Source organism: Mustela nigripes, chromosome 9, assembly GCF_022355385.1.
Source record: "Mustela nigripes isolate SB6536 chromosome 9, MUSNIG.SB6536, whole genome shotgun sequence".
Classification (NCBI taxonomy): domain Eukaryota; kingdom Metazoa; phylum Chordata; class Mammalia; order Carnivora; family Mustelidae; genus Mustela; species Mustela nigripes.
In genome coordinates, this window is record NC_081565.1 from 37,583,299 (window position 1) to 37,611,151 (window position 27,853).

The 27,853-nt window shown below is 40.5% G+C and overlaps 1 protein-coding gene across 5 annotated transcripts in view; it reads right to left on the minus strand.

Moving 5' to 3' along the window:
- Window positions 1–27,853, minus strand: part of NFX1 (nuclear transcription factor, X-box binding 1) — an 81,870-nt gene that overhangs the window by 35,273 nt on the left and 18,744 nt on the right. For all 5 annotated transcript variants that reach the window (XM_059411501.1, XM_059411500.1, XM_059411499.1 and 2 more), the window contains exons 4-10: window positions 26,186–26,263; window positions 21,204–21,309; window positions 19,144–19,215; window positions 16,862–17,001; window positions 9,065–9,164; window positions 8,761–8,978; window positions 2,930–3,027 (exon numbers count right to left, since the gene is read on the minus strand). In XM_059411501.1, the coding sequence (XP_059267484.1) occupies window positions 2,930–3,027; window positions 8,761–8,978; window positions 9,065–9,164; window positions 16,862–17,001; window positions 19,144–19,215; window positions 21,204–21,309; window positions 26,186–26,263 (812 nt within the window). The remainder of the gene's footprint in view (window positions 1–2,929; window positions 3,028–8,760; window positions 8,979–9,064; window positions 9,165–16,861; window positions 17,002–19,143; window positions 19,216–21,203; window positions 21,310–26,185; window positions 26,264–27,853) is intronic.

Here is a 27,853-nt window from a genome sequence, read left to right on the forward strand (position 1 = left end):
AGCTGCTAGAGTTGAAAAGAGAGGTAAAAAAGGTCTAAGAAATGGAAGATTCTGGCTAGAAAGATGTTTTAGATAAATTCGTTGGCTAGGTTGGATGATAAAAAAAAGTTCCCCATATGTTTTCCAGAATCCTGAGTAGCCTCATGTAAATTGCTTGAGTGAATGTTCCAGTTAATGCAAACACTGGATTATAGAGTAGAAATGACATGCTAGAGTGGTATCTATAATTGCAGGGAAAGGCAGAGCTCCTATAGATTCTTAAAATCAGAATGAATTACCAACAAAAACTTAAATACAGTACTTTTTGTTAAGAGGTAGTAAGATGTAGCATACATTTTTCAAAGACCCCCACCAAAGTGATTAAAAGAAAACCACCACCGAAGCTTTAAGAAGTAAGTTTTATTTATCTAGAGAACTCACTTCCAGGGGCTGAAGGTGGCCTAGTCAGTTAAGCGTCTGCCCTTGTTTGGCTCGGATCATGATCTCAGGGTCCTGGGCAAGAGCCCTGGAGTTGAGTTCCCTGCTCAGTGGGGATCCTGCTTCACCCTCTCCCTCCGTCTCTCCCCTACCCATGCCTTCTCTCGCTCTTTCTCTCTCAAATAAATAAAATCTTAGTTTAAAAAAAAGGAAAAAAGAAAACTTACTTCTAATAGAAAAGCCCATTCCATTACAAAAGACATTTCATGAAAAATTTGGCTAAACAACATGGTGATGATCAACAGTTTCAAAGAGATTTTTCACTTTGTCAAAATGTTTCAACAGAATTCATACTGATAGTGAGTGGCTCCAGCAATTTTAGAATAAAACTTATTTGCAAAAGTTTACATGGGGCGCCTGGGTGGCTCAGTAGGTTAAAGCCTCTGCCTTCGGCTCAGGTCATCATCCCAGGGTCATAGGATCGAGCCCCGAATCAGGCTCTCTGCTCAGCAGGGAGCCTGCTTCCCTGCCTACTTTTGATCTGTCAAATAAATAAATCTTTAAAAAAAAATTCCATTTACACACAGCTTTTCATGAGTACACTCACTGCCATGGGATCCACTATTAGAGGGAGTGAGGAAGGACAGTGAATCAGAAGCAAAAAAGCAGAGAAATGAGATTGCAGGGGAGAAAGAAGCAAAATGACCGTACCCATTGCTAGCTCACACACTCCAACCCTGCCTGTACCTCTTGGTCACAAAGAGCACCTCTGCGCATTACTAAAATTGTGATTACTACATCACTGTACTTCACAGTCTTCAAGGCGCTGTAGCTGACATTCAAAATATCTCTACTGCCCCATGTACTCTGCAGTTTCTTTCAGAAAAGAAACACACGGGGTGCCTGGGTGGCTCAGTCAATTAAGCTTCTGCCTCTGGCTCAGTCATGATCCCAGGGTCCTGGGATTGAGCCTCATATGGGCTCCCTGCTCAGCAGGGAGCCTGCTTCTCCCTCTCCAGCTCCCCTGTGCTTGTGTTCCCTCTCTCACTATCTGTCATGAATAAATCTTTATTAAAAAAAAAAGAAATGCACACAACTTTTGCCACATGTAAACCACGTTATTTTTACATTTTTATTCTAAAGCTTACCTAATAAGCTAGCTCCCAGTTTATGGATTATATTCTCAGAATCATTTGCAAGTCAGCAGCTACCCAGACCTTGGGCTTGGTAGCAGTGACTATGCACTGAAAGTGGGTCAGAAATGACAGACTTATACTTGGTATGTTCTCCAAGTTAGATTACCCAAAGACTTCCACAGCAAGGCTCCTGCCTTTGGTTACAAGCAAAGGAATCGTAAAAATGGTAAGATGTCCCTTTTCTAACCAAGGGGCCAATAAAAACTGCCCTGGGCATTAAGTAGAAATTGACAAAACAGTTGTATAGTTAAGAATTAACCTTCCTCAAAGGATGGCCGGCCTTTGCCATTGGCTTCAGGGAGGTAATCTCTAAACCCTTGGAATATCATGCCTGACAGAGGAGTGGCACTGTTTGCCTGAAGCCTTGGGTCATCACACAGTGTAACATAATTTAGGGTACAGGCTGGCTATACTGAAAAATCTTAAGGTGGGGAATGGCTACACCACAAAGACGAATGATGTACTTCAGGGTAGGACTTTGGGTCACACAGTGACTGTAGACCTCTGGTGACACTGAAGATTGATACCAGCCACATGGGCAGTCAACCATGTGTACACAATGCAGCCTAAGTAAAAACTGCACACCCAGGCTCGGGTGACCTTTCCTGGTTGGCAAAACTCCATGCATATTATTACCAACTGATGTTGAGAAAGTAACATTGTTCCAACTCCACAGGGAGAGGACAATTAAAAGCTTCATACTTGCTATTTCTTGGACTCTGCCCTGCATGTTTCTTCCTTTGGGTGATTATTAATCTGTAACCTTCTCCCATAATAAACTGTAAGCATGATTATAACAGCTTTCAATGAATTCTGCTGAGTCCTTTTAGTGAATTATCAAACCCTGAGAGTGGTCTTGTGGACACTGGACTTGCAGTTAGTATCAGAATTTAGGGTGGTCTTGTGGACTATTCTAATTCAGCAGTTGTCTAAACTCTTGCAGTGGGTATTATAAATGAGGGTGATCTTGTGGACTGTGTTCTCTCCAACTTCTTAGTTATTTAGCTAACTTCTTGTAGTAGTGCTTTTGCTCTATACCAGCATCTAGCATTATCACCACTTGTATTTGGTAGAGCTATCTGTATGCTTGCTTAGCCCCATTACTGGTCTCTGAGCCTGGAATGCTACTTCCCTCTACCCCCAATACCTACCCTACAACTGGCCCCTGGTTGCTGTCAGCATATACTGGCTGGACTGAATGAATCATACATAGTATGATAGGAATAAAACATTATGATGTTATATTGATTCCTCCCATCCCATCATCACTAATTTAAAAGGTATGGGTGGTAACTCTAACATTGTTTATGATTTACCTTTGTTCTGAAAGAGCATCTGCAGGAAATAACTGATGTACGAGAGCATGGTCCACAGTCTCCTTCATGGCAGAGTTTTTCGCAGGTATGAATGAAATCTTTAAAAAAATGAAAAGACCTAGGAATGAACACTGCAAGTACTCATTTTCAGACTCTCAAGTTCACTAGCCACATTAGTCTTCTAATTCTATGCCCTGCAACTCCAGAATCAGAGTTGAGGGAAGAAGAATGTGTTCGATGCCTTTTCCCTTATCTTTCCTTCATCTGGCAGGCTGGGCCTTTTACAGCAAAGGCAGTGCTCAGAATTAGTCACTGGAATAAAAAGCATAATGCTTTGCCTAAGTTCAAAATCAGTTCTGACTTTCTTTAGGCCTCAAGCCTCAAGACTAGACTTGAGAATATCCTTAAAATTAGAGCCATGGATAACTTTACTGAAGTACTCTTGACTCTGAAAATCTGGGGATCATAAACAATCAGAAACCATGATCCATAACCTCACTGACTCCAGCTCTGCGACTATCTGATGGTAAGAGGCCCACCATTCATTCTGCTAAATTAGGTTTAGGACAAATCCTGTTTCAAGGACCCCTTGGGGATCAGACACAGTCTCTATGGCTGCTATTTAAATGTGTTTCTTTCCATCCTTTTATTTTTCGGCCTAGTTTTATTTTTAACTCTAAAGTCAGTTTTCAAAGATACCACATAGTAGGATCTTGTGCTTTTAAAAACATTTTTGGTTGGATAGCCTCTGCTTTTTAGTAGTTTAATCCATTGACACTAATGTTATTATTGACACAGTTGGATTATATCTGCCATTTAACTTTTACTTTTCTGTACGCCACATGTCGTTTTTGTTACTCTAATCCTCCTTTACTGCTTTCTTTGGCATTAAGTTAATATTTTCTAATATAACATTTTTTCTCCTTTAATGGTTATTTTTCACTATTTTAAAGGTTTTTTTTTTAGATTTTTTAAAATTATTTTTATTAACATATAATGTATTATTTGCCCCAGGGGTACAGGTCTGTGAATCATCAGGCTTACACAATTCACAGCACTCACCATAGCACATACCCTTCCCAATATCCATAACCCAACCGTCTCTCCCTAACTCCCCCACCCTCCAGGAACCCTCAGTTTGTTTTGTGAGATTAAGAGTCTCTTACAGTTTGTCTCCCTCCCGATCCCATCTTGTTTCGTTTTTTCCTTCCCTACCCCTCAAACCCCCGCCCTGCCTCTCAATTTCCTCATATCAGAGAGATCATATGATAACTTTCTCTGATTGATGGGGGTGCCTGGGTGGCTCAGTGGGTTATGCCTCTGCCTTCAGCTCAAGTCATGGTCTCAGGGTCCTGGGATGGAGCCCCGAGTTGGGCTCTCTGCTTAGCAGGGAGCCTGCTTCCCCCTCTCTCTCTGCCTGCCTCTCTGCCTACTTGTGATCTCTGTCAAATAAATAAATAAATAAACCTTTAAAAAAAAAATCGTCTTTCTCTGATTGACTTATTTCGCTCAGCCTAATACCCTCTAGTTCCATCCACGTCATTGCAAATGGCAAGATATCATTTCTTTTGATGGCTGCAGAGTATTCCAATGTGTGTGTGTGTGTGTGTGTGTATGTATGTATATCTTCTTTATCCATTAATCTGTTGATAGACATCGAGGTTCTCTCCATAGTTTGGCTATTGTGGATGCTGCTGCTATAAACATTTGGATGCACGTGCCTCTTCGGATCACTACATTTGTATCTTTAGAGTAAATACCCAAGAGTGGGATTGCTGGGTTGTAGGGTAGCTCTATTTTCAACTTTTTGAGGAACCTCCATGCTGTTTTCCAGACTGGCTGCACCAGCTTGGATTCCCACCAACAGTGCAGGAGGTTTCTAGGGGGATTATTTTATGAATAGTTGTTCTAGGGCTTACCATACACATCTTATCAGAATCTATTTCAGATTTATACAAATTAATTCCAGTGAGATATAGGAGACTTCTGCCTAGGTAGCTCTATTCTCGCTTCTTTTATGCTTTATTATTGTATATGTCTACATGTTATAAACCCACAAATACATTTAGATTACTTTCTATAATTTCTATTAAAGCTAAGAAAAGGAAAACAAGCATATATTCATTGTTTGTTGTATTGATCATCTTATCTACCATTTCTGGCTTTCTTCATTTGTTCCTACTGATCTGAGGTACCACCTGGTTCTACTTCCTTCCTCCAGTGCAGTAAGTGTGGTCCCATCCACACCCTTTGTGCTCTTACTGTCAAATATATTTCCACATCTTATAAGCCTAACAATATAATTATACATTATCTTATACAACTGCTTCTTAAGTCAGTTGCAAAGAGAATATGCATTTACACTGTTCTTTAAAATTACAAAATTACTGTTACTTTTTGATTTTTCATACAAATTTAAATCTGGGTTTATTTGCTTTTATCCTGAAGAACTGCCTTTAGTACTTATTATGAAGTGATCTACTAGCAATAAATTCTCTGCTTTTATTTTCATTTTTGCAAGACAGTTCTGCTGGACAGAAGCTTCCCGGCTGGCAGTTCCCCGCGCACCCCTTCCTCCAGCATTTGAATAGTTCATTCCAGTGTCTTCTTATTGTGATGTAGTATTCTCCACTGATTCTGATGAGAAGTCTGCTGTAATCTTACAGGGGGTTCTCTTGTATGTGAGGAATCCTATTTCTCTTGCTTTCAAGATTTTCTCCTTGTCCTTGGCTTTCAGCTTTTTACTTATGTCTAGGTGTGAATCTCTTGGAATTTATCTTATTAGGTAAGTTGAGCTTCTTGGATACAGAGATTAATGGTTTTCAATAAACTTGAAAAGTTTTCAGTTATTCCAATACTTCTTTTGCTTTCTACCATTGTGATTTTCCCCTATACATATGCTTACGGGCTTAAAAGTGCACTGCATTTGTATGAGGTGCCATTCACTTTTCTTCATTCTATTTTCTCTCTGTTGGGCATAAATTGCTCAGTGCTCTGATCCAATGAAGTGTGGGTAGGGGTAGTCTTTGAGTCAAGTCTGCGAAGTTTGTTCTGACCTCAGAAGGGCTCCTCTTAGCTATCTTATCTATCCCTGGTTCTTTCTGCTGAACTAGCTGGCTTACATTTTAGCTTACTGCCCTTAAATAAAAAGAGGTATTATTTTTTAAAAGTCCTTAAGGTCTCAACTTCTCCACAGTGTTTCAAATCAAGGTCCATTCCTTTGGGGGACTACTTTGTAGACTTTTAGAAAAAGTCTCAGTCACTTACTCTTGGTGCCGAGTGGGACAGTAGCCTCTGGTTTTCTTGACTTGTTTTTCCAGCGTGGAACATCTGCTCTAAAAAGTGAGCTGTGCTGAAGATGACTGGGGCCCCAACAGTCTAGCCTGTTGTGACTGGGGTAAGAACTGACTTATGGGTAGGGCTGTATGGAAAGGAGCCCCCGACCTCTCAGCTGTGCTTACCAGAAATTTAGCCTCTTCAACTTAGAGTTAGAGGGGATGAAAAATGCTGGCAGTTTGCTCTTCCCAGTGAGATATGGTAACCCTGGACTGGGAGCTTAGGGGTAGAGGCAGCCTCATCTTCCTGGCACACCTATCCTGAGTAGAGCTTTTGTTAAGTTGAGCTCGGGGAGGAAGGAAGGAAGTGGACTATGACTTAAACGACACTGACTCTTGCTGTTCTTACTGAATTTTAGATTTTCTTTAATAAATACTTCTTCATTTGATGTACGCTCATAGGACAATTTCCAGAAACTTTAAATGACTGCTTTGTAATAACTTTCCCTAGCTTTGCCTGTTTTGCTGGGGAGTGCGTCCATGTAGCTCATGTTCCCATCCTGAAAGCAAAACTCTCCCTAGTGTCTTGTATTAAAGTGATCTGTCTAGGATAGAAATTCCTATTGAGTGATCTACTAAAAGATCTCTGCAAGCTTTCTACAGATAAACCAGATCTGAATAAACTTGACATTCATTGTTTTCACTAGCCATAGGCTTATCTTTGAGCTTCTTAATCCAACTCAGCCTAATTCCTTACAAATTTTCCATGATTAAAAACTTGCTGAGGTACAGTGGTTAACCTCAAACCCCTTCATCTGGTCTTGTCCCACCTCTGGGCCTGTTTATACAGACAATTACTATCTTTCTCTTGGTCAAGTCCCCATGCACTACCAATTTACATTTCCTCTTTCTCTCATTGCCAACATATCTTAGCCCCACAGTGGGATTTCTGGTCATCATATATGAAATCATTACAAAACTGACCCATGAGCTTTCTGAAAAGGGAAGACCCTTACCATCCTTGATTTTGAAGCCATTTGATCTCCATTTTACAGAGATTATCTGAAGATACATTTTTATAGTAGGCAGAGAGAACCAACACACAACTGATTTTCCCAATGCAGTAAAAATATGTATTAAAATATAAGAAAAGAGCATTTATCCTCTATACTTAATTTTAAAATCACACTGAAAAAAATAATTAGGGCGTACCTACCAGTTTTTGCTGTTTCTGGAAAAAGTACGAAATCCCTCTTTTCAATAAACATGGAAACCAAACCTAAAGATTTTAGCTTCGCTAATTAGTTATAGGAACACCTCTCTTATATAAACTCCATTGCCCATGTCCATTTTACACAGCCTTTGAACACTCACCCAAGAGAGAAGGTGCCAAGTCATTGTAAAAATATACAGGTATATTCCCCAAGGACTGCTTCAGAAGGTCTCAGAATTCAGACTATTACTTTAAGGCTAATTCCAACAAACTTTTTTTGGTTTCTATATCCAAGTAATCAGAAGCCACAAGTCAGAAAAAAGGGAGAGTCACTAATGGTAGGCACACAGACATACTAAAAGCAATGACAGGAAAATAAACAACCAAAAACTTTACCTAGTAGATAAAGCAATTCAAAAGGCACATTGGTGTAGGGAAATTGCCTGAGAAACCTCAGCAGGCCCTAAGGGCATCACTGTACCCAGTAACTGAGGTTCAGGAAAATGATTACTCTGGGTCAATAAGGAAGAAAGAAATTATCTTCAGTAATCTCTGTTTAAAGAAAATGAACCACTCTTCCAAAATGATGTTCAGGAGGTCTTTTCCCCCAACTAGATGAGAAACTTACCTATAGAGGAAGTATTTCTTGAGTACTCCAAATGGCTAAAGTTTTATTGTACTTATTAGCATTTTAATTCTTAAATATCTCACCCACAGTAATTTAACATGTTCTTATTATATGAAAATGCCTTTAGGGGCGCCTGGGTGGCTCAGTGGGTTAAGCCGCTGCCTTCGGCTCAGGTCATGATCTCAGGGTCCTGGGATCGAGTCCCGCATCCGGCTCTCTGCTCAGCAGGGAGCCTGCTTCCCTCTCTCTCTCTGCCTGCCTCTCCATCTACTTGTGATTTCTCTCTGTCAAATAAATAAATAAATCTTAAAAAAAAAAAAAAAAAAAAAAAGAAAATGCCTTTAAACACTCACCGACCCCTGGATTGGTAAAAGATATCGATATGTGGTGTTCATACTATGGCAGGCTACTAAGAGAAATTATAACCCACCCACCCCTACCCCACCCTGCCACCCCACATGGGATAGTATCTCACAACTGTCCTGAGTTAGTAATAAAATACCCGAAGCAGAAGGAGAGCTCACTTGGGCATATTTGAGCTCTTACAAGTATACTTTGAGGAAGAAAGGAAAAATGCACACACAAATTTGATCATTAATATTTTCAAAAGCCTCTGATATTATAACTGAAATTTAACACTATTCTGCTTATATAGTCACTGCTGCCAAACATTTCCATTCACATTGTTAAAAACAGCTTTATGCCTATTGGTTACCTAGGGAACCACATGGCAGAGGCTTGCCACACACTTTTCCACATGAAGGGACAGGATCCATGCAAGTTTTCCGACCACTACTTCCAAGTTCTAGCAATTGGCTGAGAGGAGTTTGGCCACAGGGGCAACATCGCACCAGCTGGGGGAGCCGTGGGCATGGCTGGCAGGGCTGAGGGTGGCACACTTGAGAACATGTATGGTTCCCACATTTCAAGTCCCTGTTAAGAAAAACAACAGACTATTATTATATAACTGTTGCATAAAACATGGCTCTATTCTATCTGAGAAAAACATAAAACCTTACTTGCCACATATCTTTAAACAGCCAAAGTCGCCAAATCCATCAGACTTTCCTACATCTGTTCCACATAACACATCTCGGGAAGTGCTGCCACAGTAGCATACTTGAGGACACAATTTCAAAAACAAAGGTTAGTAAACTGTATGGGTTCTTAAAATATTCCAAACAATCTATAAGAACCTAGCACAAAATGCTACTCATTCGTGTTGATCAGACCTGATGCAGAAACAAGTGTGGCTTCTACAGCAGCTCTAAGGACCAGCTAAGAGGCTTTATCATAGGAAGAAGTAAAAAAGGCCTTGTAAGTCTGTTGGTATCCCCTAGTGCCTCTGCAGCACATCCCCAAAACATCATTAAAGTGAAGCAACCTTCTAAATTAAGAGACTATCTGGCTCATAAGGCCATGGCTGAGAACCATCCACCCTCAGGCTCCCTGGGGTCCTCTGGTTACAGGAAATGGAAGCTAAGCTGGGGACAGTCGTGGAGTGAGTGGAGTGAGGACTGGATCCCCACAATCTTCACTCCAACCCAAGCAGCACAGATTTAGTACTTTATATATTGGGGTACATTTAAAATGCTCAGAAAAGCTTTCTGTTGCTAAAAAGGAGTAAGAAAAATCAGCGTAATATAAAATCCTTAATAATCTGTATTCTACTACCATTGAATTTGAAGTAATCATGTTTGAGTATTCACACTGAGTAGAAAGCTTTTATTTGCTAGATAAAGAAAAGACTTTTATTTGCTAGATAAAGAACCCCATCCAACATCTATAGATCGTCCTGTGGGTTCAAGAAATAATGAGTTCCTTTCTTTCTTTTTTTTTTTTAGTTCCTTTATTTCTTAATGTTAGCAAGAAATATGTGTTATATTTAAGGAGTTAGGTTTCTGATGTATTAATATGTAACAAGGTGTGATAATTAATTTTCATCAATTTATATAGTTTTTTCTAAGTGTCATTCACATTTTCAATTGATAATAAAAAATTTATCTTGTTAAAAATCAATCTGTGCAAATATAGTTGGCCCACATAATAGATGCAAACCAAAAGAGTAGAAACTAATTGAAATCTTGCAGACTTAATGATGCTCTTCCTCTTTCTCAGTGTAACTTAGATATCTACTTGGACAGAAAATCAGTATCAAAATAAATGACATCTTAAAATCACATATTAGTAAAAAATAAAATAGAATACTTCTAACTTCAAACATTAGAAATGTTTATAAGTAAAACACTGTTGTGAACAGACCAAAAACTTTCAATAAGACACGAGAAGCAGGAAAGTCTCAAATCAATAAAGACCTAGATGCTTTAAAATCCACATTCCATCTTCCAGTAAGTACATTTGCAATTTTATCTCCTGTCCTGAAACTGATTCATTCATTCAATAAAGATTTACTGAGTGAATACAGATGTAGGAAATACAACGGATATTTATGGTATCAACAAACCGGTAAATAAATCTTAGTAACTGGGAATTTCTGCAAGGAGGCTTTTCTTTGTTAAGTTTCTGCTCAGACAGAAGAAAAGCACTTTTTTTTTTTGGCGGGGGGTATGAGCAGACAGCTGTGAACAAAAGAATTGAGGGTCAGAAATAAACCCACACCCAGGGGTGCCTGGGTGGCTCAGTGGGTTAAGCCTCTGCCTTCAGCTCAAGTCATGATCCCAGGGTCCTGGGAGCAAGCCCTGCACTGGGCTCTCTGCTCAGCAGGGACCCTGCTTCCCCGCGCCCCCCGCCTGCCTCTCTGCCTACCTGTGATCTCTGTCTGTCAAATAAATAAATAAAATCTTAAAAAAAAAAAAAAAAAAGAAAGAAACCCACACCCATATGGTCATTAATCTATGACAAAGGAGGCAAGAATATACAATGGGGGAAAGAGTCTTTTCAGTAAATGGTGCTAGAAAAAATTAACAGCTACAGGTAAAAGAATGAAACTAGACCATTTTCTTACACCATACACAAAAATATCCTCAGAATGAATTAAAGGCATATATGAGAGACCTGAAACCATTAAACTCCTAAAAGTAAACATAGGCAATAATCTCTTGGCCATTCCCCTTAGCAACATATTTATGGATATGTCTCCCCAGGCAAGGGAAATAAAAGCAAACATAAACCATTGGGACTACACCAAAATAAGAAGCTCTTACACAGCAAAGGAAACCATCACCAAAACAAAAAGGCTACCTAATAAATAGGAAAAGATATCTGAAAATGAGATGTCTATGAGGGGTTAATATCCAAAATATATAAAGAACTTATGTACTTCAACACCAAAAACACAATCCAATTAAAAATGGGTCAGAAGCCATACACATTGCTGACAGATACACAACATCATTCATCATCAGGGAAATGTAAATCAAAACCACAATATCACCTCATGCCAGTTAGAATGCCTAGTATCAGAAAGGTTAGGATGGGGTACCTGGGTGGCTCAGCCTGTTGGGCGTCTGTCTTCTGGTCAGGTCATGATCCTGGGATTGAGCCCCACATTGGCTCCCTGCTCATGGGGAGCTTTGCTTCTCCTTCTCCTCCCCGCTCATGCTTTCTCTCTGGCTATTTCTCCCTCCCCCCACCTCTCTAAAATAAATAAAGAAATAAAATCTTGAAAGGAAAAAAAAAAAAAGAAGATAAGGACTAACAAGTGTTGGTGAGAATATGGAGAAAAAGGAACCCTTGTACACCGCTGGTGGGAATATAAATTGGTACAACTACTGTGGAAAACTGTATGGAGGTTCCTCAAAAAATTAAAAGCAGAAATACCATGATCGAGCAATTCTACAACTAGGTCTTTACCCAAAGAAAAGAAAAACACTAATTCCAAAGATACATGCACCCTAAGCTTGTTGCAGCATTATTTACAACAGCCAAGATATGGAAACAACTCAAGAGTCCAAACAGATGAATGGGCTCCCTGGTCAGTGGGGAGTCGTCTACTCTCTCTGACCCTCCCCCCATCACATCCTCTCTCTCTCAAATAAATAAATAAAATTCTTAAAAAAAAAAAAAAAAGAAAGAAAGAAAGAAAGAAAAAATAATGACACCTTACCATTTGTAACTATATGGATAGACCTAGAGGGTATTGTGCTAAGTGAAGTAAGTCTGACAGAGAAAGGCAAATACCGTATGATTTCACTTTTATGTGGAATTGAAAGAACAAAACAAATTAATCAACAAGCAAGCAAAAAACAGACTCTTATTAAATACAGAGGACAAACTGGTGGATGCCACAGGGGAAGGGGGTAGGGGGATGGATGAACCAGGTGAAGGGGATTAAAAGGTACAAATTTCCAGTTAAAAATAAGTCATGGAGATGAAAAGGACAGCACAGAGAATATAGTCAATAATACTACTACAATAACAATATATGGTGACAGTCTATACTTACTGTGGTGAGCACTCAGTAATGTATAGAGTTGTCAAATCAATATGCTATACACCTCAAACTAATGTAATGCTTTTAATTCAGCTCAGTAAAATAGAAAAAATAATCAAGGATCAGAAAATTGTGACAATAAAACCAAAATTGAGCCCCTGATCAATCAGGAAATAACCTGGGTACAACATTAAACCCTGTTATGTATGCCAAGGCACAAGAGACAGCAATATGAGCTGGTGACAGAAGAGTTGGTTGGTCACTGCTGGTTGAAGATTATTAGAGAATCAAAGGCAGTCTGGAAGAAGGTCTCTGCTGCCAGCTTTAGCCTATTCAGCATTTCTGTCAACAAATGAATGAACCCCTGGGAGGAATGCTTATTAAATCTCTAGATAAGGGGACGCCTGGGTGGCTCAGTTGGTTGGACGACTGCCTTCGGCTCAGGTCATGATCCCGGGACTCCCGGAGTCCCGGGATCGAGTCCCACATCGGGCTCCCAGCTCATGGGGAGTCTGCTTCGCTCTCTGACCTTCTCCTCGCTCATGCTCTCTCTCACTGTCTCTCTCTCAAGTAAATAAATAAAATCTTTAAAAAAAAAAAAAAATCTCTAGATAAGGCTGAAAGGGATCCAAGAAGAATTACAAATGAAGATAAATAAGTATACTTGTGGCCCTAATAACAGTCTCCCAGATATTTACTGCAGACAAAAAAAAAGTTTTCAACTGGGTTTGAAAAATCACCTACACAAAAACAGAAAAGGCAGAGACTGGGATCCATACAAATTCGTACAAAAAAGACCTGGGTGAGTTAGCTGAGAAAAAGCACAATATACATCAAGAGCTAAATATGGGGGCACCTGGGTGGCTCAGTGGGTTAAGCCCCTGCCTTCAGCTCAGGTCATGATCTCAGGGTCCTGAGATGAAGCCCAACATTGGGCTCTTTGCTCAGCGGGAAGCCTGCTTCCCTCTCTCTCTGCCTGCCTCTCTGCCTACTTGTGATCTCCTCTCTGTCAAATAAATAAATAAAATCTTTAAAAAAAAAAGTGCTAAATATGGTCCACAAAGGGACTCTCCCACACCATAGTCTATACTGGTAAGACCAAATAGACAGTATATACTTCACTCCTGCTTTATCTCAAATGGATCTGGGGTAGCATATAAGGATATATGAAATATAACAAAGGAATATAAATTTAAAGATGTGAAAAGTAGAACAATGGCAGAGATATAGAGTAAATTATGGCTAAAAAAAGTATACCACAAAGACAAACATTAGGTCTGTTACCCAGGGTTCCCAAGATAAAAAAATAAATCATCTTTGAGGAAGAACAACTAGTTTTGGAACTAAGGCCAGACAGGAATTTCTCCCAAGAGGACCCATAAAGAGGACAGTTAAGTAATATACAGCACAGTTCCTCACATGAAATCCTCATAGTACACAACATAAAACATTTCATAGAGCTGTTAATTATTTTAACTGCCAACATAGATCAACAGCATCACACCAAAGTAAAATTTAGTAAAATAAAACTCTACAGGGTACCAATACATGGTAGCCCACGATCCCTGCAGATCAGGGGCTATTGTAAAAACAGAAGAATCACAGAGTATGTGTTTCTTTGTGGCTCACTTCTCTCACACAGCATTACGTTTTAGAGATTCACCCACTTCATAGCATGTATCAATATTACATTCCTTTTCATGGCTGAATAATAATCTGCCTTATGGTTACATTTGTTTATCCATTCATCAGGTGAGAGACATTTTTTTGGTCCTGTTTTAAGATTTTATTTATTTGAAAGAATGACAGAGATAATGAGAGAAGAGCATGAGCACAGAGGGAGAGGGAGAAGCAGACTCCCTGCTGAATAGGGACCTGACATCGGGCTCAATACCAGAACCCCAGGGGTCATGACCTGACCCAAAGGCAGAAACTTCACCCATGGAGCCACCCAGGCGCCCCAGGTGATAGACATCTGAATTGTTTCCACATTTTGATTATGATGAACAGTACTGCTATACACATGCATTTATTTACAAGTTTTGTACGGATGCATACTCTCCCCTTTTGGTTATATGACTAGGAGTAGAAATGCTGGGTCATATGGTAAAATTCTACACTGAACCTTTTAAGAAACTACCAGACTGTTTTCTAAAGTGGTTATACTATATTATCCTATTGTGGTTTTAATTTACATTTCCTTAGTATTTAAAGGTTTTAAGCAACTTTCACATGTCTATTAGTTATATGTATATATACATATATAACATATATATATATATATATATTTAAAAATTTTACTTATTTCACAGAGAGACAGAGAGCACGAGCTGGGGGAAGGGTACAGAGAGAGGGAGACACAGACTCCCCGCTGAGCAGGGAGCCCAGTGTGGGTCTCAATCCTAGGACCCCGAGATCATGACCTGAGCTGAAGGCAGACGCTTAACTGACTGAGCCCCCAAGGCGCCCCTATATGTTTTCTTTTGAGACGTTTCTGTTCAAGTCTTTGTTCATTGTTTAAGTTGTTCCTATTTTTTTTGTTGTTTCATAGTAATAATTCAAATATTCTGGATAAAATCTGCAAGTGATCTGTTCATTTTGTTAATGGTATCTTTTTTTTTTTTTTAAAGATTTTATTTATTTGTTTGACAGAGAGAAATCACAAGTAGGCAGAGAGGCAGGCAGAGAGAGAGAGAAGGAAGCAGGCTCCCTGCTGAGCAGAGAGCCCGATGTGGGACTCAATCCCAGGACCCTGAGATCATGACCTGAGCCGAAGGCAGCGGCTTAACCCACTGAGCCACCCAGGTACCCCAATGGTATCTTTTGATGAATAGAAATTTTAAATTTTGATTAAAGCTCAATGTATCGGGATCCCTGGTTGACTCAGTCATTAAGCATCTGCCTTCAGCTCAGGTCATCATCCCAGGGTCCTGGGATCAAGCATCACATCAGGCTCCTTGCTCAGCAGAAAGCCTGCTTCTCCCTCTCCCACTCTCTGCTTATTTTCCCTCTTTTGCTCTCTCCGTCAAATAAAATTAAAAAAAAAAAAAAAAAGTTCAATGTACCAGTATTTTTCTTTTATGGTTAGTATTTTTGTTGCTCTGTCCAAGAAATCTTTACCTAACACATGTGAAAATATTCTCTTATAGTTTATTCTGGAAGCTTTGTGTTTCTGGGTTTTTACATTTCAGTCTGTGATCCACATAGAATTCATTTTTGTGTAAAGAATAAGACAGAGGTTGAGGGCTTTTTTCTGTTTGTTTTTAGTTATTTAATTGACAGAGAGAGAGAGAGAGACAGTGAGAGAGGGAACATAAGCAGGGGGAGTGGGAAAGGGAGAAACAGGCTTCCCGCCAAGCAGGGAGCCCGATGTGGGGCTTGATCCTAGTACCCTGGGATCGTGACATGATCTGAGCTGAAGGCAGATGCTTAAAGACTTAACCACCTAGGTGCCCCAAGACATTTGTTTTTTCTTATGTATACATCCAGTTGTTCTAGCAACATCTGTAAAAAGACTCTCCTTTTCCCACTGAATAACACTGTGGTTGAAAATCAACTGATTATACATATGTGGGTCTATTTCTGGACTTTATTTTCTTACATTTATCTAGTGAGATAACAATAACACCAATAACTGCACTGTCATGATTACTGTAACTTTTTAAGTCTTGAAATCAGACAGTTTAAGTCTTTCAACTTCATTCTTTCTCAAGATTTTTTTGGCCTTTCTAGATCCTTTTTTCTTCTTCTTTTTTTTAAAGTAGGCTTCGTGCCCACTATGGAGACTAACACAGGCTCTCTCTCAACCCCGAGATCAAGACCTGAGCCGAGATCAACACTAGGGGTGCCTGGGTGGCTCAGTCATTAAGCATCTACCTTTGGCTTAAGTCATGAACTCAGGTTCCTGGGACTGAGCTCCACACTGGGCTCCCTGCTAGGTGGATAGCCTGCTTCTCCCTCACCCACTCCCCGTGCTTGTGTTCCCTCTCTTGCTGTCAAATAAATAAAATCTTAAAAACAAAAAAGAGTCAAACACTAAACCAACTGAGCTATCCAGGCACCCCTCTAGATCCTTTTAAAGAAGTTTCTCTTTAAAATAATTTTCCAAACACTTACTTTTAGTTTTAGTTTTTTAGATTTTTTTTTTTTTAAAGATTTTATTTATTTATTTGACAGAGATCACAAATAGGCAGAGAGGCAAGGCAGAGAGAGAGGAGGAAGCAGGCTAACTGAGGAGCAGGGTCCTGAGATTATTATTATTTTTTAAGATACATTAATGTATCTTACTTTTCTCTACCCAGGGTATAGTGCTACTAGAGGCCTTGTAACTATAGGCTTGAGGTCAATCTATGTCATCAAGAAAACTATAAATAAGGTTCTAGAAAATACACAAATATTGCTGGCTAGTGTGCCCACCACTTACCCTGGTTCAATATGATCCGACAAGGCTGGCATTGACCCCCATGGCACAGCTCAGCACAGTGATGCTGACCACAATTCAAAAGATTCTCACATGGATTGGAACAGTGGACTGAGGCAGCCTGACCACAGCGAACTGTGTGCCTGGAAAGAAAACAGATGTATAGACAGTGTTGGTCTGATGCTGGACAAGTTTTCACTGGATAGCTAAACTAACAATGAAGCCCAAAGTTTACCTCCCAAAACTATGAAACCTTTCTCTTGACCCCATTTCCCTCACTTTTCTCTTTACCTCCTTTAATCTTTATTTCCTTTATTTCCTTAATAACTCTTCTCCCCTCCACTCTTTTTTCTCCTGCTTTGCTTTCCTTATTTCCCATCCTGACTTTCTCTCTCCCTATATTCTGACCAGTGAAGAAGTGAAGTTCCTCTCTGTAGATTTCTTCACTGAGTTCCCATCAAGTAGCATACAGGAGGGGAAAGAGCCGGGAGCTCCCACAGTATCTTATAGATGGAAGTAGGAAAGCCGGGGGCGGGGTGGAGTGGTGAAGGGTTAGTTTTAATGTATACACTAAGACTGGAAGTACAACAGCAATCTCCTGGGATTTGGTACTCCAGCATTTTGTGTAGTTATAATACTTAAGAACTATACTGTATATGACTTTGATTCAGGATGGGAAAATCATTCTGGCTTTGTTCGAATAAGCATCCTAATTTAATTTTGCTGACTTATTGGCTAGAGAAGGTTTTTGGACAACTATCATCAGGTTTCTCTCCAAGGTAGTGGTTTAGAGCTTGGAGTCTATTCTCCTATAAGAAGAGTTTTATTCTATCCCCTACTTTCATCTCAACTATGTATTTTGTTTTAAAAAGTCATTGTTACATACACAGATGATGTTTCCAGTGCTTAGCATCATGGCTAACATCAACCCCTGGAGGTGTACACTATTACTTCTATTCTGTGATTTAAAAAATGAGGCTTGGGTGCCTGGGTGGCTCCATGGGTTGAGCATCTGCCTTCGGCTCAGGTCATGATCTTGGAGTCCTGGGGTCGAGCCCCACACTGGGCTCTCTGCTCAGCGGAGAGCCTGCTTCTCCCTCTCTATCTGTCTGTCTCTCTGCCTACTTGTGATTTCTCTCTCTCTCTGTCAAATAAATAAATATAATCTTAAAAAAAAAAAAGAAAGAAAGAAAAATGAGGCTCAATGAGACCAAGCAACTTGCCGAGGTCAACAGCTAATTAGTGGCACAGCCCAGATACAACCTGGTCTTTCTGACTCAGAGCCCTTACATGTGATTCTCAGGCCACACTACTATCCTTTTAAGTTCAGACAAATGTGATTCACTGATAATTGGCTGAATCCCATTTTGTCTTGTGGTTCAGAAATCATATGGGTCTTACTGGGCCTCAGAAAATTCCATAACTATCAGTGATCCTTGCCCTGATGACGGAGAACTTGTATTATAACAAAAAGAGGATGGGCTCTGGGGTTACTTATTTGTTCATTTAACAATATTCACAGAAAACCTTGTTGGTGCCAGATATAATGCTAGGTATAAGTAAATGGTCCCTGTCTCCTGAACCTTAATAGGTCTGGGTTTATTGTTTTATTATTATTTTTAAAGATTTTACTTATTTATTTGAGATAGAGAGGTCACAAGTAAACAGAGAGGCAGGCAGATCGAGAGCGGGAAGCAGGCTCCCTGCTGAGCAGAGAGCCTGATGCGGGCCTCGATCCCAGGACCCCAAGATCATGACCTGAGCCAAAGGCAGAGGCTTAACCCACAGAGCCACCCAGGCACCCAACAGGTCTGGGTTTAATCCTGATTCTTTCATCCACAGACAAGTTGAGAAAAAAGTCCCTGACATGTTGGCATTCAACTAAAATGGGTAATCTCACTATGCAAATAACTTCTTAATCACTTATAAGACTGCAAAGGACTAGGGCAGCAGAGCAAACTAATATTTACAAAAAAGTACTATTTAAGAGTGCGTAGGTGGCTCAGATGGTTGGGCATCTGTCTTCCGCTTGGGTTGTGATCTCCAGGTCTTGGGACTGAGTCCCATGTCAGGTTCCCAGTTCAGTGGGGAGTCTGCTTCTTCCTATCCCTCTGCCTCTTCACATTTGTGCTCTCTCTCTCAAATGAATAAATAAAATCTTAAAAAAAAAGTACTATTTATGCCTACCACTTATTTATATCTTCCTACTAATTCTTACTTTAGAAATTCACACATAAATCATCAATTTGAAAACTGAAGTCTTTAGAGAGCAGTTCTAACTTTACCTGGTTCGTCCACATTCGCATGTTTTAGTCATAAAGGCAGGGCAGGGTGGGCAAGGTCCAGGATGGCAGAGACTAAAAGAGAAAGGCTTAGATTAGTAAATCATACTCATGTATCCAAACCTGAACAAAGTTGCTCCTACTGGGTCTTATTGGGAATGTGCCAACAAATAAACCTACCATGAATGTTTTAGTATTTGCCTAAAGTTGATTAAGCTATTTAAATGGAAATATCAGGGGCACCTGGGTGGCTCAGTGGGTTAAAACTTCTGCCTTTGGCTCAGGTCATGATCTCAGGGTCCTGGGATCAAGCCCCACATCGGGCTCTCTCCTCCTTGGGGAGCCTACTTCTTCCCTCTCTCTTTGCCTGCCTCTCTGCCTACTGGTGATCTCTGTCTGTCAAATAAATAAATAAATAAATAAATCTTTAAAGAAAATAATAAATAAAATAAATGGAAATATCAACAATGCTTTCATATAGGAAGAATTGGTGGAATTGTCATCTTAGAATATTTAACCAGGGGGTGCCTGGGTGGCTCAATGGGTTAAGCCTCTGCCTTCAGCTCAGGTCATGATCTCAGGGTCCTGGGATTGAGGCCCGCATTGGGCTCTCTGCTCAGTGGTGAGCCTGCTTCCCCCTCTGGCCTTGGCCTGCCTCTCTGCCTACTTGTGATCTCTGTCAAATAAATAAATAAAATCTTAAAAAAAAAAGAATATTTAACCAGAAAAATACAGCCCAAGTCAAAATACTGGTTTTATTTGGTTCTGACATTCAAAGATGACATTTCCAAATATGGTCTTAGCTCATTTAGTGAGACATTTTAGGGCCTCCTTTCCCTTCAGACATGGTGTTGACCACCTAATCTGCATAACTTTAGACGTTCTCTGGTAGTCATGACAAGAGGCCATTTCTGCAAAAGAGTTCAGAAAGAGGGCTCATGCACAGGGATAATTTATTATTGAATCTACCTAAAATGCCAACTGAAGGAAGGAAAAGTTTAAACAGATGAGTCCCTGGGTTTTAAGGAAGGACCCATGGAAGGAGTAAAAGAGCAGGCAGCAGGCCAGGCTGTGTAACCCTGTCTGGGCAGCTCTCCTATCACAGGCAATTCCCTAGCACCTCCCCCCACATCCTGACCCACAAGGCCTCTGGCCAAACATTTACCCCTGCTCTGAGCAGCAGAAGCACCAAGGTAACACTCTGATGTCTGTTTTACTTTTAGATTTGGGTAATAAAAACAAGTTACAATTACTTGACCATTTACCATATGCCAGATTCTATACCAAGCCTCTTAGATGCATTAAATTAATATTCATAGAACTCTGTAAGTACTGATGCTCATATCATTATTATTTTACAGATGCAGAAAGTGAGGCTTAGAGAAGTTAAGTAACTAGCCCAAGGTCACACAACTGTTAAGTGACTTGACCCCAGGAGTTAAACATTGGTTTAACCCTACCACAATTGCCTTTTCACAGACAGAAGTCTGTCTTATTCCCTCTTTTGAACCTGGATATCACTGGAGGATATTTATTCTTAAAAGCCAGCAGTATAGTGTCATGGAAATCCCATTTTTACCATGTCCTAGCACTATGACTTTGGGCAAGATACTTGGCCTTTCTGAGCTTCATTGGTAAAATGGAGATGATAAATATTTATACATAACCAGGGTGTTGTAAGGATTCAATGAGTTAACTTTTTTTTTTTGAAAGATTTTATTTATTTATTTGACAGACAGAGATCACTAGTAGGCAGAGAAGCACGCAGAGAAAGAGGAGGAAGCAGCCTCTGTTGAGCAGAGAGCCCGATGTGGGGCTCGATCCCAGGATCCCGGGATCATGACCTGAGCTGAAGGCAGAGGCTTGACCCACTGAGCCACCCAGGCGCCCCTCAATGAGTTAACTCTTGCAGAGTACCTGGCCCAGTGTTAAGTGTTCAGTAAATGGTACCATACCGCCCTTCACCCCATCCTGCTACACACTAACCAAAAGATAAAGGTACTCAGAGCCATGAGCAAAGTGTGTCTACCAGGAATCCCCAGCGGTCTAGTGTTCCAACTTACAGGTTACAGGAATGCGGGCAGTCCTGGCCAGGCTGTTTCTTTCTACAAACCTCACCACAACTATGTGGAATTTCATTTCTGCTCCATTCAGGATTCTTCACCTTGCCTAAAACATATCAGATCAGAGAGTCAATAGTATAAACTTCAACTGCATCTTAGACTTTAATAAACAACACAATACAGCTAGACAACGTGAACTTTAGTGTGGTTTTCATTAGTGTGACAAACATATCACCCCACATCCTAAAATAAAAAGATGACTGTAATGCTACTCATCAAAAGCTTCACTGAAAACAAAAAAACAAAAATCAAAAGCTTCACTGAGTATGATAAATCCTAAATTCTGGATTACCTGGAAAAGAGAAATAAGTCATTTTTACTTTGACTAACTTTGACTAACAGACATATTTAATCTAAAACAAAAAACCCCACAACTTTTGTAAATGGACCCGTGAACAGATATGGGAACATCTGCCATAAGGATTTGAGAGAAGTAGTAAGGTCGGGGGAGAAGAACGAAGAAAGAAGGGAAGAGAACAATGGGGTGGGAGACGGGGCAGCACTAAGAGATGGAAAGGACAAAAATCCCCCACACAGTAGGAATTTGCCAAATCTAAAGCTATGAAGTAGGCATAAGAGGGCTATAATTTTATAATTAGTGTGTATCTGGAAATCTTTAGTGACTTCTATGAACTTAGCACAGAGGCAGGAAGTGTAAAACTGAGGCACGGGACTCCTCCATGCCCTTGAGGAACTCATCTTTACTTGGGCAATTTACATCCAAATGATGGCCAGTCCCCAATGTTTGGCCTCTGCTGCTCTATCTTGTTTCTTTCAGAAGCTTTATTCATGTTGAGAGGTTTGTTATTCCTAAAGGCCTATGAGTCCCAAATCTACATTTTTTTCTTTTTCCTCCCCCCACCCTCACCAAATTTACACTTTCTGCACTGCCCTGAATCCTCAGTTCCGGCCCTCTCTGTCCAAACATCTGCTGAACATCTCTGTGTGAGGTGTCACAGTCACCCCAAACTGTCTACATTTATAGTCAAAGTTAGTATCCTCTCTCTGAAGCCCCTCCTTCTTCAGTGTTCCCTATTTCTGTCAGCAATACCATCACTGTTAGAGTCACAGACTTAAAAACTAGAGTCATTCCCAACTCCTCTTTTTCTTTCCATAATCTACTTAATCACCAAATTTTCTTAGTTTCCCTACACAGTGTATCTCACACCTTGCTACTTTTACTCTTGTCTATTTGCCAGACTCATCTCCAGTCTATTAGAAAAACTTCCCTGCAGGGTGCCTGGGTTGCTCAGTGGGTTAATAAGCCTCTGCCTTCGGCTCAGGTCATGATCTCAGGGTCCTGGGACTGAGTCCCGCATCGGGCTCTCTGCTCAGCAGGGATCCCACTTCCCTCTCTCTCTCTGCCTACTTGTGAACTCTGTCTGTCAAGTAAATTAGTAAAATCTTAAAAAAAAAAAAAAGAAAAAGAAAAAGAAAAACTTCCCTGCTTCTGTGCTTTCTTGCTTTAATACAGTGCCCTGGTTTCTCCCGACCATCTTTCAATGGCTCCATCTTTTTTCCCTGACTCTAAATGATGTTTTGTTTTTCTTATTTCTGCCAGGGTTCTGTATTAGACTCTTTTCACTCCTTTCCCTTCTATCCACTACTCTCAACAACTATCATCCCTAAGTCCTCATCTCTCTTTAAATATTCCTAACTCCCAGGGAACCTGGGTGGCACAGTCAGTTAAGTGTCTGCCTTCAGCTGGGGTCATGATCTCAGGGTCTTGGGATCAAGCCCCGTATCAGGCTCCCTGCTTAGTGGGGAGTCTGCTTCTCTTTCTACATCTGCTTCTCCCCCAGCTCATGCTTCCTCTTTCAAGAAGTAATTAAAAAAAAAAACCAAACTTTAAATTTTCCTAACACCACCTCTTACTGGAGGCCTTGTTCACTCATCCCATTCAATGTTTATAAATTGAACTCACTGTCCCCATCAGTCCTGCTGCTCTTGACCTGCCTTTTTCTGTCCTTGGTATCATCATTTTCAAAAGCATGAAACTTTGGAGCCACATTTGGGTTCTTCCCTTTCCCACTGTTATTAATTCCTATTTACCTTTGAAATCTGGTACCCCCTTCCTTTCTCTCCCACTCTAATACCCATTATAGACTTTTATTATTTTCCACCTGGATTCTTACAAAACCCCCAAATGTTTAGGCCCCCAAACACTCTATTCCCTCCCACCAGACTAATCTTTATAAAAAATCACACTGACACCTTCAGTGGCTTCCCACAGCCTGCCAAATGAAGTCCCTGCATCTAAGCCTGGCAACAAGAAGTCAGCCCTGGGGCGCCAGGGTGGCTTGGTTGGTTAACCATCTGACTCTCGATTTCGGCTCAGGTTATAACCTCAGGGTTTTAAGATCCAGCCCCACAATGGACTCTGTGCTGGCTGTAGAGTCTGCTTAAGATTCTCTTTCCCTCTGTTTCTGCCACCCTGCTGCCCTTGTATGCGCACACGGGATCTCTCTCTCTCCCAAAAAACAAAACAAAACAAAGAAACAAAAAACCAGTTGGCCCTGCCTTTTTAGTCATTTCCCATGCCTTCACCTTTACAGATCCTGGGCTCCATAACCAACGACTCTCGTTCTCCTAAAAGATCCCAAGCCTTCTTATTTTTAAACTTCTGCTTATGCTACTCTCCTCAACAAATCTTTCCCCTACCAAGATTTTACCTAGTTTTCAAGCTCAGTTGAATTGTATCTCCTTTTTTAAGGATTCCCTAAATCATCTAGCCCGAAATGAGAATTCACCCCAAAGATCTCCCACAGTTCTTTGGACTTACAGAACATCAAGTTAATTGTGTCTTAGCTCTTAGACTGTAAGCTCTGGGAAGTCAAAAGCAGTCTTATTCCCCTGTTTCTTCATGATGTCTGCTACTAAGTTCTCAATAAAGTATATTATATTAATGGTCTCCCAAAAGAACAAAGAGACGCAAAGTCATTAGGTCAATATAGGACCATTATTTGCACTCCTACACCATTTTACCTTACTCAGATCATCTTGACCTTCAGCCCTCATTCTTCTACCTTCTTAAGGCCTCATATCTAATTTGTCAGTAAAGGCTTTAACAAGATTTTTAATTCCATTGTGGAGCTTTTATGTTTAAAAATCCTTTAAAATAAGGTAATTAAGCCTTGGTATTGGTCCAATTTGTATAGATTTATATGGATTTCTTGCTCCCAGCTTCATGTTGCCTTTCCAACAGTACATTCCAGGGGCGCCTGGGTGGCTCAGTGGGTTAAGCCACTGCCTTCGGCTCGGGTCATGATCCCAGGGTCCTGGGATCAAGTCCCGCATCGGGCTCTCTGCTCAGCGGGGAGCCTGCTTCCCTCTCTCTCTCTGCCTGCCTCTCCATCTACTTGTGACCTCTCTCTCAATCTCTCTCTGTGTTAAATAAATAAATAAATCTTTTAAAAAAAATTACCAACAGTACCCTCCAAAATACTCATCCCTTCAACAAATATTACTTTAGTATCTTTTAAGGCTCAGATTTTGGCAATAAAAGATCAGATTTATTTGGCAATAAAAGATCAGGCATAAAAGATCAGCAAATTCCAAATAAAAGAGTGGCTAAAGTGGGAGAGGGGATAAGAAAGGGAGGCTTCCGGGCGCCTGGGTGGCTCAGTGGGTTAAGCCGCTGCCTTCGGCTCAGGTCATGATCTCAGGGTCCTGGGATCGAGTCCCGCATCGGGCTCTCTGCTCAGCAGGGAGCCTGCTTCCTCCTCTCTCTCTGCCTGCCTCTCTGCCTACTTGTGATCTCTCTCTGTCAAATAAATAAATAAAATCTTTAAAAAAAAAAAAAAAAAAAAAAAAAGAAAGGGAGGCTTCCTTTGGAAAACAATGTTTGGGGTCTGATGTTGAACGGATGAGTCAGTGACAGAGATTTAAAGATGGGAAAGAACATTCTAGACAGTTGAGTTCACCAAGACACAGAGTCTAGAAATTGAAGACTTCATGACCAACTTTTGTGAAAACTGCTAGTTAAGTAATGGGAAAGAAGAAATAGGAGCAAATTAAAGTTTACAGAAATAAACAGGAAGAGCTAGTCATTTCAAGAAAGGAATGGCTGAAAGCTCCAAGAGCTACTGTGCTGCCAAAAAGGTTAAGAACTTATAAATCAGCCCTGGATTTGTCAGGAAGGGACCACTGATGACTTCTGAAAACAGGTTCAGCAAGGTGAGGAGGACAGAAGCAAAAATGCAATGGTCAAGAAGGGTGACAGATGGTTGAGAAGCAAAATTTGAAAAAAATCAAGACCTATATGAAGGTTAGCCATTAAAAGGCAGGAAAGAAAAAAAAAATACGTGTAAAAGAAAAGACATGCAGATAACAGACTAGCAGCAAGAATGGGCATCTAGACTGCAGAAAGTTCTCCCTAACACATAGGGGAATTGAGTTTTTCAAAAACAGGAAGAAGTATTCCATAAAGAGGGAAGATAAGAGTTTGTAATGTAAAAATGTAAAAAGAAAATTTTTCTTTATTTTAAAGACCCCAATGACTGATTTTCCAGGTAAAAATAAAGTATTTTTCAACACCACTCTTTCCTCATACTGCTCAAATCTGAAGTATCAAAACTGTTAACAGTTAAGGGTAAGAAAGAGCCCATGTCTATGCCTGCCTCCACCATCTGGTCAGTTCTGGTCTAAAGGTAAGATCAAGGAGACCAGAACCACAGCTCAGAAGTTGCATTAGCCTGGTGGGGATGATGAGAAGGCCAGGTCCAGAACAGCTTGCCAAGAGCATAAAGGCTTGTGACTCTGGCTGTGTGATGGACCACAGGCAGATGGTGTCGGTAGACTCCTGAACTTTTAAGTCTTATTAGGAACTTCTAAAACATGCCTGGCGCATCACGCCTTCTGTGCTAGAAAATGGGTTACAATCCATGAAGTGGAAGAGACTCAAGTGAAAGCAAAAAACTCACCACAGAAACAAGTGTAAGTATTAGGAACATGTGCAGAGACATTCTGACAGGCAGGGCATCTCCAACCACTTTGGCCATCTGTCAAGAAAAACAAGAAGAAACCAAAATAATTTCCTTACAAAAGCACATGTAATTTTTAAAAATTTAAACCTAAAAGAAGCCTTAATATTTAAGCAACAGTAGTCATTTTTTTCTTTTTTAAAGATTTTATTTATTTATTTGACAGAGAGATTACAAGTAGGCAGAGAGGCAGGCAGAGAGAGAGAGGAGGAAGCAGGCTCCCTGCTGAGCAGAGAGCCCGATGCGGGACTCGATCCCAGGACCCTGAGATCATGACCTGAGCCAAAGGCAGCGGCTTAACCCACTGAGCCACCCAGGCGCCCCAACAGTAGTCATTTTATGATAAAAAATCAGATATTAAGGATATCAGGATTTTTTTTTTAAGATTTTATTTATTTATTTGACCAACAGAGATCATATGTAGGCAGAAAGCAAGCAGAGAGAGAGGGGGAAGCAGGCTCCCTGCTGAGTGGAGAGCTCAATGCAGGGCTCAATCCCAGGACCCAGAGATCATGACCTGAGCTGAAGGCAGAGGCCTAAACCACTGAGCTACCCAAGCACCTCAAGGATATCAGGATATTAAGAAACAAATTCACAATACTGAATGCTCTGCTTAAATATTACATTTGGGCTTATATTTATAAGGGCTTTAAATATAGTAATCAAACAGGTACCCATTTTTTAAATGTCAGCTGAGATATAACTGACATATAACACTAAGGTGTGCAACATGCTGGCTTGATACATTTATTATACTATAATAAGATTATCACAGTCACATTAGCTAACACCTCAATCCCCTCACATGATTATCAATTTATTATGTGGTTCTAGTATTGAGGTAAACACTGAACTAAATCTTGGCTTGAAAAAACAAACGGATAAAATATTTGAGTACAGGGGTGCCTGGGTAGCTCAGTGGGTTAATGCCTCTGCCTTCAGCTCAGATCATGATCCCAGGGTCCTGGGATTAAGCCCTGCATCAGGCTCTCTGCTCCGCGAACAGCCTGCTTCCTCCTCTCTCTGCCTGCCTCTCTGCCTACTTGTGATCTCTGTCAAATAAATAAATAAAATCTTCCAAAAAAATAATTTGAGTACATTCAGGAAAACCCAGATGTCTTCTTTTTTTAAGACTTTAAGTCGTCTCTACACCCAACACAGGGCTCAAACCCACAACTCAGAGATCAAGAGTCGTATGCTCTACCGACCGAGCCAGCCAGGTGCCCTCAGATGTTTTAAATTAGAAGAGTCACAGATCAGAAAACATATGTTATTTTTTCTTAAAAGGAAATTTTAAAAGGTTTTATTTATTTATTTAAAAAGCTTTTATTATTCACTAGAGAGTGTGTGTGTGTGCAGGAGCAAGCGGAGAGGGAGAGGAACAAGCAGACTCCTGGCTAAGCGGAGTGCCTAAGGCAGGGCAACATTCCAGGATCCTGAGATCATGACCCCAGCCAAAGTCTGAGGCTTAACAGAATGCGCTACCCAAGTGCCCCTATTTTATTTATTTATTTTAGAGAAAGAGAGAGAGAGAGCATGAGCTTGCGGAGCTGGGGGCAGGGGAGGTGGGAGGAAACACAAAGGGGGCCAGAGTGGCAGCGAGATAAT